Below are 16,002 nucleotides of genomic sequence, written 5' to 3'. Positions count from 1 at the left end.
CATTAGGCTGCTTTCAATGTCTTTTGAATGTAGCATTTGATATGGTGTCTCATTTGAGCACTTTAGCCACAATTGTCACGAGGCTTGTTCTGTTCTGGGCAATACAGTATAGGGAAGTCATTTATGTTGCATGCCTACCATTCTGTGTTAAAAGTCTACCGGTACCATTGTTTCTTTACAGGAGGAATCAATCAAGGAGAAGGATTATATCACCCTCTTCAATAACTGATATTCAACACTAATCGAAGAACACGCCTTATGTGTACGAAATGGAGGTGATTATGAAGCCATAATGAGACCATGATCTGTTCCTGATCCTTGGTCCATCTAATTCCTTTAAACTAAAGATGGAATCGGCAATCGCTCCACCACCTCCTCCTCCTCCTCCTCCTCCTCCTCCCCCTCCTCCGCCTCCTCCACCACCTCCCCTTGCCCCCCCACCTCCTCCCCCCGGCCCCCCTCCCCCAGGCCCCCCTCCCCCAGGCCCCCCTCCCCCAGGCCCCCCTCCTCCCCCTGGCATGGGCTTCGGGCTATCCAGAGGCCACCAGTGCAGCGGCTCCAAGATGCGTAACTTCAACTGGGATGCAATCCCCAAACACGTGGTGGTGGGCAAACACAACATCTGGACGGAAGAGAAGACCCTGGGAGGGTATGAGCTGGACACTCAGAGGATTGAGGAGCTGTTCAGTCACAGCCAGCAGCAGGGACAGGGACAAAAGGCTATGAACAGACAGAGTCTCAGAGGCAAGCCAACCAACAGCCAGGGCACAGAAGTGGTGAGTTGACCTAACCTTCTGTACCAGGAAGCACTTCTCTAGCTTGATACTTGCAGCTGGAGAGAAGTGTGTCAGTTGGAGTTGAGTAGGAGAGTTCAAGAGGTACCACATCAGCTGGAACCACATCAGCTATTTTGCTCCTTGATCAGATAAGTGTGCGAAGCATACATATCCTATCTGGTCCCAGCCAAGGCCTCTCCAATGGCAAAATCCTGTCATTCTTCTCTTGCTCATGATTTCTCACCTGAGAGTTTGTTTGGAGCAGCTATACTTTCTGGGAGTAGACGAGTGACCGACACAGCGTATTGAATAGGAATATTTGTTCTGTTTACCACCTAAGATATTGGATATTTTGACATGTGTTCTTTAGACCCTGATTGATTTTCTCAGGGAGTGTGTGTTGTGGAGTTGGGGTGTATGTGTTGTTTTCCTACAGCCTTTCTGTTGTAACAGGCTCAGTCATGTAGTCATAGGGGCCAGGGTTAGGGTTACGGTTAAGGTAGCTAGATGGAGGTTGGGAAATAGATCAATTCCATCAGCCCATGGTTCCTGTTTGTCTCCATGATGGTACTTTTTTTGGTCTAGGCCCTGGTTAAAGGTAGTACACTATAAAGGGAATATGGTGCCAATTGGGAAGCAGCCTCTCTCTTGGTGTGGCTCTAGCAAGATTCTCGGTGCACCTCACTTGGATTAAACTCAAGTACATCAGGAAGCAACGATGTATTAGTGAAAATGTTGTGTTCAAAACAAACCAATTAGCGTGAGCGAAGCTTGGAGACAATTCTACCCTAATCTCTTTTTATATGATTCATTAACATGTTGTAACTGGAAGGTTGTCTTCCCTTTCTGTCCACATACCTATCAAGTCTATAACATAATTTGAATGCCAACTGCTAGGGTGCTTGATTTGACTAAACTCTCAGAAAATAGATTGATTATAAATATTTGCACTGTGCAAGCAACATGAGTTCACCAGCAGAGGTTATCTAATCTGATTTCTAGATAAAGCACTAGTTCCACACACTAAAAAATTTAGACTAAGCAACACAATTCGACTAAATTAATGACCATCATTTTACTATGTATCCATTTCCCTTTTTCATGTGTGATATTTTATGGCTTATTGGAACTATGACATGCTCCTCTTAATGTTCCTCTGCTTAACAAACATTGGATGTTTATGCAGTGGTGTTTCATCCTGGAATCCTTTGATGTATGAACTGAAGGGTGGGTGGAGTCAATATACCCTAACTATTCTTCATCAGTTTACCCAGGGAGAGTAAATTAACCACGAATATTTGCAAATTGTTGCCATACAGTTGATACTTTTATGTATTGTATACCAGTATTCACTGCTACCTCTATAACAATGAACTGGGCTGTGGGTTCAGTTAAGATACAGTACTTCCCTTTCTGTAGGTGTCGGTCGGGATTTTACAGAACTGTTGTGAATCATTGTCCTGGTATACAATGCTATTGTCATATTAACAAACCTATTTTTGATCCTCTACTTTTGTGTCTTGTTGTTTGCTAGTGAAACCACCCTGCTGTCACATTTAGACTACCTTGGCAGTTCAATAAAGGTCAAATGTGGAGCTATTGAAACTGGCCTTTAGTCTCTTACCTGTCCCTGTTTCTAACTCAGGATAGAGGAGCAATACTTAGGAATGGCTTATCATGGGCTCTCAAAAACAAGTCAATCAAACCGGTAAAACCTTAACCTTCGGAATCAGTTGTTTGGGAATGAGGATGTATTTGTTATAAAGAAGAAGGCAGTGTTTAAGCTAAATGCTAAGCTCCTGATAAACTCAACGCCTGTTATTGACCTACTGATGTCTTCATGTGTGTGTGTCTGTGTGCGTATGTGTGTTCTGTTATGACCAACTGATGTTTGTGCGTTTGTGTGTTCTATTATTTATTGACTAACTGATGTCTTCATGCCTATGTGTCCCACCACCAACAGGTCTCCATACTAAACTCAAAGAGGAGCATGAACGTTGGGATCTTCCTGAAACAGTTCAAGAGGTGTGTCAGAGAGAGGCAAAGATAGTCTACATTCCAAATGGCACCCTATTCCCTATATAGTGCACTACTTTTGACCAGAGTCTGAACAAAATTAGTACACTATATAGGGAAAAGGGTGCCATTTGGGACTCGCTCGTAAACTGAAGGTGTGGAGGGTTTGTCAGAGCCACGTGTTTCAGGTTAAAGAACACACAGTGGTTGCATCTCAAATGATACCCTATTCCCTATAGTGCACTACTTTTGACCCCATAAGGCTCTGCTCAAAAGTAGTCCATTATATAGGGAATAGGGTGTAATTTGGGACAGCAAGGCCAGATAGTCCTGAGGCTAGGCTGCTTGACATTCCCAGCTCTGTGTGTCTGAGGTACAACAGCTTGTCCCAACAGGTCGGCTCCACATGATAACACTAATGCAGGAACAGTGCAACCAGGTCATTCCACAGATTAACTATTGAAAAATTGCATTAATGTGTTGCTAAACGATTTTCTCTGTAGGCCCACAGTATGACTGTGTTATATATTACAATATTACTACATGCCATTGGCTACAGTGCCTAATTTCCTGAAGATTGTACTGTTCTCGCTGACAGAAAAATCAAAAAGCAATAAGGCATACAGCTGTAAGACATAAAAGCCTTATCATCTCAATGTTTTGTTATTACATTTATTTTTAACATCCATTTATGGATGCACTTTTCTGTTTTCTGTTAAATGTATTTTTGTGTCAGCGTTTTTGTTATTGTGCTTCTGAGGAAAGAGAACATTGTTCCAGTTCAGCTGTAGTAGGTGTATATGTGTAGCAGGTAAGGGCTTGTCTATGGTTGGCTATGTGGAAAAATGCAGTAAGAGGGTGTTCAACCAATGGGGAAAGAAGGAGCCTTGCTTACCAGGCTTAAAGAAACATGGCACAGAGGAAATGAGTAACACATTTAGAGACCCAACCCTAGAGCATGAGTAATTCAGAAAAATAACCACTTTGTTTAGTTGGAGATGAATGAATCACAGCTCTTCTCCTTGACTAGTCCCCTATGAGAACCTAGTGGATGAATCAGTCGATGAAGTTTCCAAAGTTATGTTGGTTATGATACAGTAACTGATCAGTGTCTGTGTCTCTCCCCAGGCCTGTAGGGGACATGATCAAGGACATCAGTTCAGGAAACGGCCTGAAATTTGGGACAGGTAAACTGAAGGAGCTGTGTAAGCTGCTGCCAGAGAAAGAAGAGGTACAGTACTTCACACAGCCTTTCCCAGTAGGCAAGCATAGATCAGGCCACTGTCGCTTTGACACCCGTGTTCCGCATAGGGCAAACTCCAGTTCGACCACCATTGGGTGAGCTGAGGATTGCCGCCAGCTTGCCGCCATTGTTGATGCTAACTACCACAGTGAACTGATCATATTTAGCTTGAGAGACAGTTATAACAGCGTTCTCCCAAGTTACAACCCTTACCGTAATGCTGTGTCTTACTAAGATTGTTACCTGTTGTGTGTGTGCAGGTGAAGCAACTAGTTGGGTTTAAAGGGGACCAGTCAGCTCTTCCTGAAGCAGACCTGTTTATGTTGCTACTTATCAAGGTTCCCAGGTGAGTGTGTGTGTGTGTGTGTGTGTGTGTGTGTGTGTGTGTGTGTGTGTGTGTGTGTGTTTGAACCGTCTACAAACATCTAATTCACCGTTTTGTACAGTTTTGTGTTTTCTAAGTCTTGAATGCCAGTTGTGTTATAGAATATGAATAATTATTCTTGCCCTTTCTGTTAGTTATGAGGAGCGCCTCAACAGTTTAGTTCTCAAAGAAGAGTTTTTCCCACTCATGGATGAAATGAAACAATCCATCGCTACCATGATCACAGCTGGAAAAGGTAAAGTTTGCATCTGCATGTGATCTGGATCTTAATAAGGCCAATGTGTATCTGTACTAAAGCTCAACTGTCTCATCGGTCTGTCTGTCTGTCTGTCTGTCTGTCTGTCTGTCTGTCTGTCTGTCTGTCTGTCTGTCTGTCTGTCTGTCTGTCTGTCTGTCTGTCTGTCTGTCTGTCTGTCTGTCTGTCTGTCTGTCTGTCTGTCCCTCCAGAGCTGTTAGAGAGTGACGACCTACACTCTGTGATCCGCCTGGTGCTGAAGACCGGAAACTACATGAACGCTGTGAGTGGAGAACAATGATATCATAGATGATATTATATACTGTATACCTTTATCTATGGTGTAAACTAAATTGTTAGCATCTGAAGCTTTGAGTAAGCCCAACAAAAATAGGTTAATTTGTCAGCCTGACTGACTGTCTCTCTCTTGTCCACAGGGTGGCTATGCTGGCAGTGCCATCGGCTTCAGGATGGCATCGCTACTGAAACTAGTGGACACAAGGGCCAACAAACCAGGCATGAACCTCATGCACTATGTAGTTATGGTAAGGAGAACCCTTATTTAAAGCTTATCCTTTATCTAGAATCTTGTTTTTCTCTGATGCAATAGTTGTTCATGTTTATGTCGATTATAGCAAGCTCAGAAAGTTGATGTGGCCCTGCTGAAATTCCCAGACAAACTCACACACATCGCCGATGCAGCAAGGTACAGATACACAGTGTCTTACGCACTTCAACAATATCTGTAATATTGCTGTTTGCCCCACAATAAGGTATTCTATTGTAATGATTGTGCTTTTCTGTTTTTCTGTATTGAATGATTGATATTTGTGTTCTGCCCCCCTGTAGGATCCATAAGGAGGACATAGAGAGTGAGTTTCAGAGAGAGGTGAAGAAAGTAAAGGAGGCGAAGGAGGAGGCGCAGAAACAGGAGGAGCTACAGGCTCAGATGGAGGACTTTCTGAAGGTGAGGTAGCCTGCCTGTGTATTCTCCATGCCTTTCAGATCTTGTATCGCTACCTTCCCCTATACTGTATACCTATGTAATGTTTCCAGGGCCACAAGTTTCGCCTGACCACAAAACCTGACCAGGAACAACTCTGGGCCCTTGTTATAGCCTTAATAACCTCTGGTGGTGAATCTACAACTCTAGGACCAGTGATGAGGTTATTGATGTGTGTGGTCCCCTGTATGTTCAGAAATGTAGTCTGCGACCCTATTGGGGAATAGGGTGCCATTTGGGACACAGACTTAGTTATTTCTGTTCTGTGTGTGGTCCCCTGAAGGAAGCAGAGTGTCGTCTGGCTGAGACTGAGCTCTCTCTGCTGTCGCTGGGTTCAGTCAGTGACTCAGTGGCTGAGTACTTCTGTGAAGACCCCAGCAAGTTCAGACTGGATGAATGCTGCTCCGTCTTCAACTCTTTCTGTGCGAAGTTCCTGAGGGCCATCCAGGTAAAAAACGGTTTAGAAAGTAGTGTATATACTCCTTTTGCATACTATTATTTTATGCTCTCTGATTTACTGACTGACATCTTGGCCCGCTTGGGAGCATTGATCTCCATCTCACTCTTTTCTGTGTGAGGACTTTTGGCTGGCTTTTGTCTTCATTGAGTGTCTCTGTAGTTACTGTTTTCTCTTTAGCCTTCCCTGCTTTCTTGGTAGAGTCCAGTGTTCACTGTCTCTGGCTCCCTAACGTGTGTTATTGTATGTATCTGTGTGTAGGAGAACTGTGATCGTGAGGTGGCAGAGGTGAAGAGGAGAACCAGAGACAGACTTCTGAGTGATGCTAATGCTGCTAAACGCCGTTCCACTGCCACCTGCTCCATACGGGACAAGGACATGGAGGGTGTGGCCCTGGAGTCCGTACTACGGAAGTTAGTCATACTTCTCTTTTGAAATATAATCTGTTATTTAGTGTTTTTATTTTTGTATTGCGTTTTAATTTTTTTCTGTAAAAGTATGTTATGACATTCATGTGTACTTTGAGTAAAGTTTGATTTGATTTGATTTAGGCTCCTGACCAGTCGTGTGTCCCAAAGGAAAAGAGGCTTGGGCACGCCCTCCCCCACCAGTAGCAGCCTATCAGAGGTCCCCATTCAAGCAAACATCCCCTCGGCAGAAATGAGAAACCAAGGTTCTGTCAAGGCCACGGAGGTGTGTAAGGAAAATGAGTGGAACTCAGCCAGAGACCTGACTGGGACCTCTCAGAGCGACCAGAAGGACCAGTCCCACAGCAAAAGGAACCGGAAGGAGAACATGGTTCCACATCCTGAGGAGACACAGCAGAACCCTAAGAAACCAGAACAGAACCACAGAGGTTCTAGTTCTGGTTCTACACAGCCAACCAGGAGAACCGGTAGCAGCAGCTCCTCCTCCTGCCCCTCCACAGGTAGACCCATCTCAGTGACGATGAAGGACAAGGAGGAAGAGGAGGAGGAGGGAAATGAGGAAGAAGCCCAGAAGTTGCGTGAAGTGTCCAGGAAGGTTCTGAGGTATCAGAGCAGCCGTGGTAGTCTTTCATCTGGAGAGTATGTCCCGGAGCAGCAGAAGTCTCCTAATGCCACCAATAATACTAACACCTCCACCTTCACAAGATCACCCAACGCTACGACCACTAATGCTACATCCTCCACCATCACCACCATCACCTCCTCCTCCACCTCCCCTCACCAGAGGACCTTCCAAGAAGACAGACAGCGGCTGCTGGGGGATGCATGTAGAGGCAGCGAGAGCCTGGCTAGATACCTCCTCAACCCTCACCTCTCCCCCAAGGGAATACTCTCCCGAAGACACACCCTCACCCTCCCCCCTAAAGCCCCTCCTACTGAGGAAGAGGAGGAAGATGATCTGTTCACTTTTCCTACTACTCCTACTCCTACTCTGGGGGTCACAGGGAGGATGAAGTCAGTAGACACTGGTATGATGTCCTCGAAACACAGAGCCTCTGGAGGACCCAACCTCACCAACCTCCCTGGCCACTCTGAGAAGTCTTGTGTCCAAGACCTGGAGTCTAAGAGCCCCATGTCAAAACACAAAGTCTTGACAGCAAGTCTCAACATTCCCAGGGACTCTGAAAACAGAGGCTTGGCGGGAGTCACCATCCCTCACCACTCTGAGACATCTGGTGCCCAGCAGGACAAGGTGTCCAACAGCTTGTCAGCAGCAGAGAGACCTACACACATGGAGCTAGGAGAGCTGAACCAAGATAAGAGCTCCTCTATAGTCAAGACAAAACCTCCCCCCTTACACCTAGAACTGAACCACAACCAGGATGAGGAGATAAAGGAGTTTTCTCCCACCCCTCTCCAGACACTCGTCTCCCAGAAACCCAAACAGGCTGACCCTCCTCAGAGCCCCAAACACAATATGGCTAACCCCTCTAAGAGCCCAAAGCCCAAATCTTCAGAGGGCAATGGATTCATGTCTTTCTTTAAACGCCTGGGAGAGAGGAGCAGGCCAAAGTGAGGAATCTTGTGTCCAAGACCTTGTGTCCAAGAGTGTCAGCAGAGAGACCTACACACATAGAGCTGAACCAGGAGAATCGGACAAAGGAGTATGTCCTGGACAAGCCCTGAGCCCGAAACCCAAACCAGACTGCTATGGATTCATGTCCTTCTTTGAATGCCTGGGAAAGAAGAGCAAGCCTTGCTAACAACAAGGATATAGACCCTAGATGTGCTATAGACTCCTGATTCATCTATTAATACAGATTCAGACTACTCAGACAGATGTTACATTGTTCTATGGACCTGGCCCTATGGACTATTAAATATATGTATATCCATCCATCCATTGATTTTATAAAGGTTTAATTCAAGGGGATTGTTGAAGTGGATTTGAAGTGGAAAATAATGATCTGTTGGGACTGGGAGAATTTGTCCAAAAGAGCAGTGTGAACTTTATTCCACTAGGTGGCAGAGTGAGATAACAACGCCACATGAAGTGTGCTTGTAGGCCAGTGGTTCCCAACCAGGGGTACTAGGACCCCTAGGGGTACTTGGCCTATCCACAGGGGGTACTTAAGAAAACTCAAAAGACCATAGGACTACTGGTAAAATGCACATGAGGGGGTACTTCAGGGGTACTCCGGGCAGAGTAAAATTAAATTGGTGGTACAGTAACCGCAAAGGGTTGAGAGCCACTGCTGTAGGCCACCAACAAATCACTGTTTATTTATTCTACCACCTCATATTCCCCCAGAGAAGAGCATGGCACTTACTGTAATATGTTTACCAATGTCTTTAATAATAGTAATATATTTACATCAGTATTCTTCTGACTGAATATGCATAGCAAAATAAAACCACTGTTGAGTAGGAGGAGCCAATGTGATCTTTGTCTTGGAAAATACTGGAACTATCTTTACCATATACAGTACTATTAAATTATATTGCAAGAGGATATATTTACAGAGCTGTAGAAATTACATTCAATTAATTTAGAGCGACGAGGGCCTGTAAAGAGAAGTACACAGTATTAAGATAAAATAATTTAATGGACAGACTGTTAAAGAATAGAAGTGCTTTGTATTACATTTATCACGTAATTTCTTATTTTTATGAAGGTGTTCCTCTTCTCTTGCTGTTTTGAAAAGAAAACAAGCATGGTGAATATTTCCCGTATGCTCTTAGTAGTCTTATACAAACAACCAAACACTATTGTATTGCTCTTATTGGGGTCAGTGTTACAAAGACAGCCAGTCTCTTAGCCAGGCACAGCCAGCTGAATGGCAGGCAGCTACATGGAGGGGAGGACGGCACTAATCCCAAACCAAGTTATTAAGGTCTCAGTCTCAGAATTGGAGAGAGCCAGGCTATGGGCCCTTGTCAAAAGTAGTGCCATTTGGGATGCAGCCCAAGCTACCAGCACCTGGTGGCATAGCACAATGGAGGGAGAGAGCCAGGGACCCAACAAGTACTCCCCAAACTGCTTCAGTATGTGGCCCCCGGCACCCAAGCCTCCACCTGCCTCCCCAAGGATGTACCCACCTTTACCCCAGCTAGCCTGCCGCTCTACCAGGACCAAGGACCCCCTGCCTCAGCATGAAGCCCCAGAATGTACCCCCCCCTGCCTCCTCCAGCACGTACTCATGCTCCCCAGTCTGCCATTCTACCAGGCGTAGGGACCCCCTGCCTCCCCCAGCCTACCCCTAGCTAGGCCAGGCAGGCAGACCCCAGGGGGTGGGTAATGGATTAATTTGTTGTGTTGCAGAGATCTCTGGGAGAGAGGAGTGAATGTGGGTTAAACCTATTGAACTTCTGGGCTCTCCAGGCAACGGACATCAGTGTGGCACTGTTTGTGACTTGAGTCGTGATGTATTATTTGGATAAACCTTTGTGATGATCCTCATGAAAAAACACCAAAAGACACTAAAAAACACTACATTAAAAACTTGAAGGAGCTGGAGCAGTTTTGCCTTGAAGAATGGGCAAAAATCCCAGTGGCTAGATGTGCCAAGCTTATAGAGACATACCCCAAGAGACTTGCAGCTGTAATTGCTGCAAAAGGTGGCTCTACAAAGTATATACTTTGGGGGGGTGAATAGTTATGCACGCTCAAGTTTTCTGTTTTTTTGTCTTATTTCTTGTTTGTTTCACAATAAAAAATATTTTGCATCTTCAAAGTGGTAGGCATGTTGTGTAAATCAAATTATACAAACCCCCCAAAAATCCATTTTAATTCCAGGTTGTAAGGCAACAAAATAGGAAAAATGCCAAGGGGGGTGAATACTTTCGCAAGCCACTGTATATATTGAATGCTGTCCTCCTGCTCTAAATCAAGCGCTTGATAAGCATGCAAACAAACAGACAGATGTGTGGATAAGAGTTACCATTATGACTGAGGACAGTTATTGCTTGAACATTATATGCTTGTGTCCCAAATGGGATCCTATTTCCTATATAGTGTACCACTTTCAACCAGAGGTAGTACTCTATATAGGAAATAGGGTGCCATTTGGGACACAGATGTTAAGTACATGTATGTGTAGAGGAGGAGCAGCTAGTCTGTCTCTGCTATCTACTGTACAGTCTGGTTTCTGCTATCTACTGTACAGTCTGGTTTCTGTGGCTGCTGCTGAGTCTGCTTGTCTGCCTGGCTGCCATCTGGGCTGGATGCAGTCTCCATAGCAACCCCATCTCCTACAATGCAACCCTGAGACGGCCGCCTATGCCCGCCCCCGCCCCTCCTCCACCCCTTCCTCCCCCTCTTTACCCCCGCCACACCTGTGTCAGCATAAACACATCACCTCCTATCTCCCTCCTCTCTCTCTCCTTTGACTCCCTCTCTCTCTTTCTATCTCCTCCACCTAGATGCACCAGTTTTCTAAACCCCTTAATGAAGTACTTTATGGCTGTGGAAGAGAACAAAAGAATCGTGAGGATCACAAAGCCTTTGTTGTTGAAACACTAGAGACGCTCCTGGATTGCGTTCCAAATGGCACTCTTTCCCTAAATAGGGCATCACTATATAGTGCACTAATTTCCCGATGGGCCCGGTCAAAAGTAGTGCACCATAAAGGGACAAGGGATGGCCTTATTGGGTGTGGATTGGGGTATTTTTAGACACCACTTCTGAAAGCATCGCCTTGCATGCTCCACTGCACCCCACAAGTACCCCCCATCCATACCCCCCAAACCCCTAGCACCACCCCACCCTCTTGTCTTTCACCCTTTAGGATATAGAAGTCCCAGCTGGTCTGCTCTACTGTTTTCACATCGCTCCATCTCCTCCCTCTTCCCTCCATCACCCCCTCCACTTCTCATCCTGTACTGACTGTGCATAAAGATAAGCCATTTCTACTGTGGGTTTCTCCAACCCCTAGATCCATTATTTGGAATCTTGTTTGGAATCCTGGTTCACCCCCCCTTTTTATCCTAGTTGTCTAGACCATTAGGCTACCCATGAAACTATACTTATTCATGGTAAATACAGTCATTAGGGCTTGGCCATTGTCTTCTCTACAGCTTCTCTATGTGTTCCTTATGTCTTAAATAGCACCCTGATTCAGACAGTAGGGGAACCAGAGGAAGCAGTGAAAAGCATCCTTTGTCCTTTTATGGGCAGGGGGCGGGCTTTAAAACAGGTCACACCCTATTGCAGCAGACAGTCTTTATCCTTCCATCACATTCTGAGGATGCTCTACATCATTTACATCTAATTTACATACAGTATATCCCATTGGACAGCCAAACTCCTCCCACTGCTCTCTAGCCAATCCTCCAACAGTCTTTGTATGGGTCGCGCCCCTCCTTCCCTTCCTTTCTATTTTCCCCTCCCGGTCTCTCTCTCTCCTTCTCTTCCCAAACACTGCAGACCTTGCGATTTTATTCCTGAATCGCCGTCCTCTCTGTGGATTCTGTTATAACACAGTAGGACTCTAACAATGGACAGCTCTCTGTGTGGACTTGGATGCTGACACTTCTCTCTAAGGCTGCCTGGAAATTCATGTGAGTACAATCCTCCCATTCAGCCTCTCTCTCTCTGTCTGTCTGTCTCTGTATTCTCTGTGCTTTCTCCTCAGCCAGCCGTAGTGCAGTGCAGTGCTATGTCCAGGATTTATCGCAACAAATGGATGCAAGGAAGTGTTTGAATAATTGATTACAGTATCTCGTCTGGAATCTGTGCCTCAGTTCAGTGAATCTCAGAACAGGTACAGCAGTGATTATTGACTACTTGGCTTCTACGGCTCTGAGCTGCTGCTGTAGCTTTTCTATTCATAAGAGGGGGAAATGGCATTGTATGTGAGTGCGAAATGGCACATGCACGCACACACACCTCTCCATTTTGGCTCCTGGCTGCTTGCTCTGCTCAGTGGCAGGTGGGCATCAATACTGCAGTCTATGGGCAGGGCTCATACCTGGAGGAGGTTACTGTATTTTGGAGAATTTATCATATATGTCTATCTATGTTTATGTTATGTTTCAATGTGTTATGTTAGGAAATTATGTTATGTTTCAATGTTAAGCTCTTAGAAAAGAAAGGTACTAAAATGTTTCTTCAACTGTCCGCATAGGAGAACCCTTTGAAGAAGCCTTTTTGGTTCCAGGTAGAACCCTTTTGGTTCCAGGTAGAACCCATTACCTGAAACCAAGAAGGGTTCTCCTATGGGGACAGCTGAAGAACCCTTTTGGAACCATTTTTTTCTAAGAGTGTATGTTAGGAAATTATGTTATGTTATGTTATGTTATGTTTCAGTGTTATGTAATGTAATGATGTTATGTTGTGTTTCAGTGTTATGTTAGATAATGAAGTTATGTTATGTTTTAGTGTTATGTAAGGTAAGGTAATAATATTATGTTATGTTTCAGTGTTATGTTAGGTAATGTCACTGGGTGGGTTGTCTAGCTACCTCCCCATATCCTGCATCAAACATTATAGATGTCCAGGAGTGCTTTAGTCTGTTGCAGTGCTGGGTTATGTTGGGTTCTAGAAGACCACTCTGAATGCTGTGCATGTTTGACTCTACTGGGTAGACTGTGTTTGATGCTGTTCCTACTGCCTAAGGGTTGCATGTCTGACTGAGGGTTGCAGTCAGGTCTTATTAACGGTGGGAGCTGACTACAGCTAACAGCTGTTCCCAGATCTGCTAGTATATTGCAGTGTGCACTATTAGGGGAGCTGAACAAAGCTAACAGCTGATCTCAGGTCAGTGTGTAGGGGAGCTGGCCACAGCCCTGGTCTTGCTCAGAGCAGGCAGCCCTGCATGCATGAGATCAGACATCAGCAGTGATGACACAGGCAGTCTACCAGAGGATGGTCTGAACCTAGGTATGGTCTGACTGGTTACAGGATGCTGTCACTACTACTACACTATTAATATTACACTATTACTATAGTGTTATAATGTAATACTGTGTACTAATACAGTATTGTGCTGTGCTGTATTAATAATGTCATAATATGAGTCTTTGCTGTAATTCCATGCTGCTTTAGGGGAGATTAATAGACAATGGTGCATTGTGACTGTGAACGCTGAGAGAGAGAGAGAGAGAGAGAGAGAGAGAGAGAGAGAGAGAGAGAGAGAGAGAGAGAGAGAGAGAGAGAGAGAGAGAGAGAGAGAGAGAGAGAGAGAGAGAGAGAGAGAGAGAGAGAGAGAGAGAGAGAGAGAGAGAGAGAGAGAGAGAGAGAGAGAGAGAGAGAGAGAGAGAGAGAGAGAGAGTATTTCAACATCTAGCTCTGTTTGTAAATTCAGTGCAACTGACCACCTGCAGCAGAGTTGAGTTCATGAAAGACAGTGCTGATTAGTCAGTGAAAATCTATGTGCTTCCTTGGGGTCACCAGCAACCAGTTGTCATCAGAGATGTCTCAGCTGTCACTGATGTAATTTTACCACTACAGATGGTTGGAACTGGGAAGTATAGCATTCTTCACCTTGTCTCCTATCAGTCTTTTAGCCACAGGAACAGCTGGGTTAAGAGACCTATACTTCACTTTCACTGAGTGAGTCAGTCTCCTCCTGGAATATGGAAGTTATCGATAGTCTATGTTCATTTTACTGTGAAATAAATTGATTGGTTTGAAATACACTAAAACATTTGACTTGATGTGATTTGTTGGAATGTTATTAGATTAGATAGAGTGACTGTGTTTAAGACTCAGGGCAGCCAGCATGAGATTCATTCTTCTTAACTGTATTTGACCCTTACCACTATTAGTATCAACATCACAGTCCTCTTTCTCCACACAACACATCACAGTCATCTTTCTCCACACATCACATCACATCAAAGTCCTCTTTCTCCAGTCTCCAATCAGGAAGGGACAGGCATAACGTTCCTATTAATGAGATCTAATAATAGATTTCAGATGTAGGGTCGTGATCATCCACAATAGAATAGTCCGGTAATGCATAAGAGTATTAATGGCAGTTCTCAGTCAGTATCTACAGTGGTTCAGCATTGGTCTGGTTGGGTGAGTCTAAGTGAAAAGCAGCATTTAACCTCGTCAGCTGACCACCTTGGAGCGATTCTGCGCCTATACTGGCCATGCATTCAGCATTGGTCTAGTGTTAGAAATCCCAGACCTAGGGCAACAGTATTATGTATGTCGGAACATTGTTAATGTGGGAGGCAACCCGTCTGCCTAGGGAAACTAGCATTGGTCTGATTGGGTGAGTCTAGGTGAAAAGCAGCATTTAATATGCTGTTTCCGAGAGAGTGATTTTAATCTCCAATAGCATCATAGCTGGCTGGTTATAGTGAGGTGCTTTGTGCTCCTCCTGACCCCTGGCTCTGAGATCATGGACTATGTCCGCATACCAAAAGGCACCAAATCCCCTATATAGTGCAATACATTTGACCAGAGCCCTTTGAGCCCTGGTCAATAGTAGTGCACTATGGAATAGGATGCCATTTGGGACATGGCCATGGATTCTATTAGCCTTCTGAATTCAGATACACAGACACACTGAGCACCAGGTTCACTATCTATAATAATAATAATAATAATAATAATCTATCTGTCTATGACTGGTATGTGCCTGTGCTGTATACAGTATTGTATACCACCAGTATGTTTCTTTGTGTATGGAGTGGAGAGATGAGCTCTCATTTCCATTTGAATGTGTTGAGGCTGATTGCGTCTAGCCTCATTTATCCCACCTGAATCAATAAACTCAAGTCATGACTACAGTATGGGCTATTTCAAATGGCACCCTATTCACTATGTATTGAACTACCTGTGGCCAGAGCTATACATTTGAGACAAAGTGGGCCTCCTATGGGCCCTGGTCAAAAGTAGTGCACTATATAGGGAATAGGGTGGCATTTGGGATGCAGACAGAGCCTATGTGAGTGACAGTAGTTATCAGCAGATTGCAGCCTGGCTTGACAGGAGTCTGGGCAGTGGCCCACGGCTGAGTGTGTGTGTGTGTCGACCTTTTGGAGATCTGCAGTGCATGGTGTGTGTGTTCATGGATGCATGCAGTGTGTGTGTGTTTGTGCGTGTGTGTGTGTGCAGGCGGTAGCCTCTGAAACATGCCGCATACATGGGTGTGTGTATCCTAATGAGCCCCGTGTAGCTCAGTTGGTAGAGCAAGGTGCTTGCAACGCCAAGGTTGTGGGTTCGTTTCCCACGGGGGGCCAGTATGAAAATGTATGCACTCACTAACTGTAAGTCGCTCTGGATAAGAGCGTCTGCTAAATGACTAAAATGTCAAAAAAATGTATTGTGCTGAGTACTGTGATAGAGACAGGCGTCTCCTGATGTGTACATGCCCTCTGTCTTTTCCTCTGTGACATTAGTCATCAACAGTCCTGTAGTGATAAGCTCTCTACTGTGTCCTAAATGGCACCCTATTCCCTATGTAGTGCACTACCTTTGACCAGGGCCATTTGGGATGCACTCAG

The 16,002-nt window shown here is 44.9% G+C and overlaps 2 protein-coding genes across 5 annotated transcripts in view; both read left to right on the top strand.

Annotated features, from left to right (window-relative positions):
* The first annotated feature begins 508 nt into the window (after positions 1-508).
* On the top strand, positions 509-9,716 carry LOC123490339 (inverted formin-2-like). Its single transcript, XM_045220375.1, has 12 exons — positions 509-776; positions 2,740-2,801; positions 3,921-4,023; positions 4,296-4,381; positions 4,555-4,655; positions 4,868-4,938; positions 5,093-5,200; positions 5,291-5,361; positions 5,505-5,622; positions 5,942-6,106; positions 6,377-6,528; positions 6,667-9,716. Exons 1-12 carry the CDS (start codon positions 519-521, stop codon positions 8,117-8,119), a joined length of 2,748 nt encoding a protein of 915 aa, XP_045076310.1. The 5' UTR covers positions 509-518; the 3' UTR covers positions 8,120-9,716.
* Positions 9,717-11,930: 2,214 nt separating this feature from the next.
* LOC123481318 (tripartite motif-containing protein 3-like) overlaps positions 11,931-16,002 on the top strand; it is a 28,154-nt gene continuing 24,082 nt past the window's right edge. For all 4 annotated transcript variants that reach the window (XM_045220371.1, XM_045220374.1, XM_045220372.1 and 1 more), the window contains exon 1: positions 11,931-12,102. The gene's annotated coding sequence lies outside the window, so the exon portion shown is untranslated. The remainder of the gene's footprint in view (positions 12,103-16,002) is intronic.

This window comes from Coregonus clupeaformis, chromosome 6 (assembly GCF_020615455.1).
Source record: "Coregonus clupeaformis isolate EN_2021a chromosome 6, ASM2061545v1, whole genome shotgun sequence".
NCBI lineage: Eukaryota > Metazoa > Chordata > Actinopteri > Salmoniformes > Salmonidae > Coregonus > Coregonus clupeaformis.
This window is presented reverse-complemented; position numbering and strand designations above follow the sequence as displayed.

What these genes read in the sequence shown, in the direction of transcription:
- LOC123490339 (XM_045220375.1), top strand. Translation starts at nt 519, where the DNA reads ATGGGCTTCGGGCTATCCAGAGGCCACCAGTGCAGCGGCTCCAAGATG. An exon ending in ACAGCCAGGGCACAGAAGTG is followed by an intron (nt 777 to 2,739) that starts GTGAGTTGACCT and finishes CACCACCAACAG; the next exon opens with GTCTCCATACTAAACTCAAA. An exon ending in CTACTTATCAAGGTTCCCAG is followed by an intron (nt 4,382 to 4,554) that starts GTGAGTGTGTGT and finishes CCTTTCTGTTAG; the next exon opens with TTATGAGGAGCGCCTCAACA.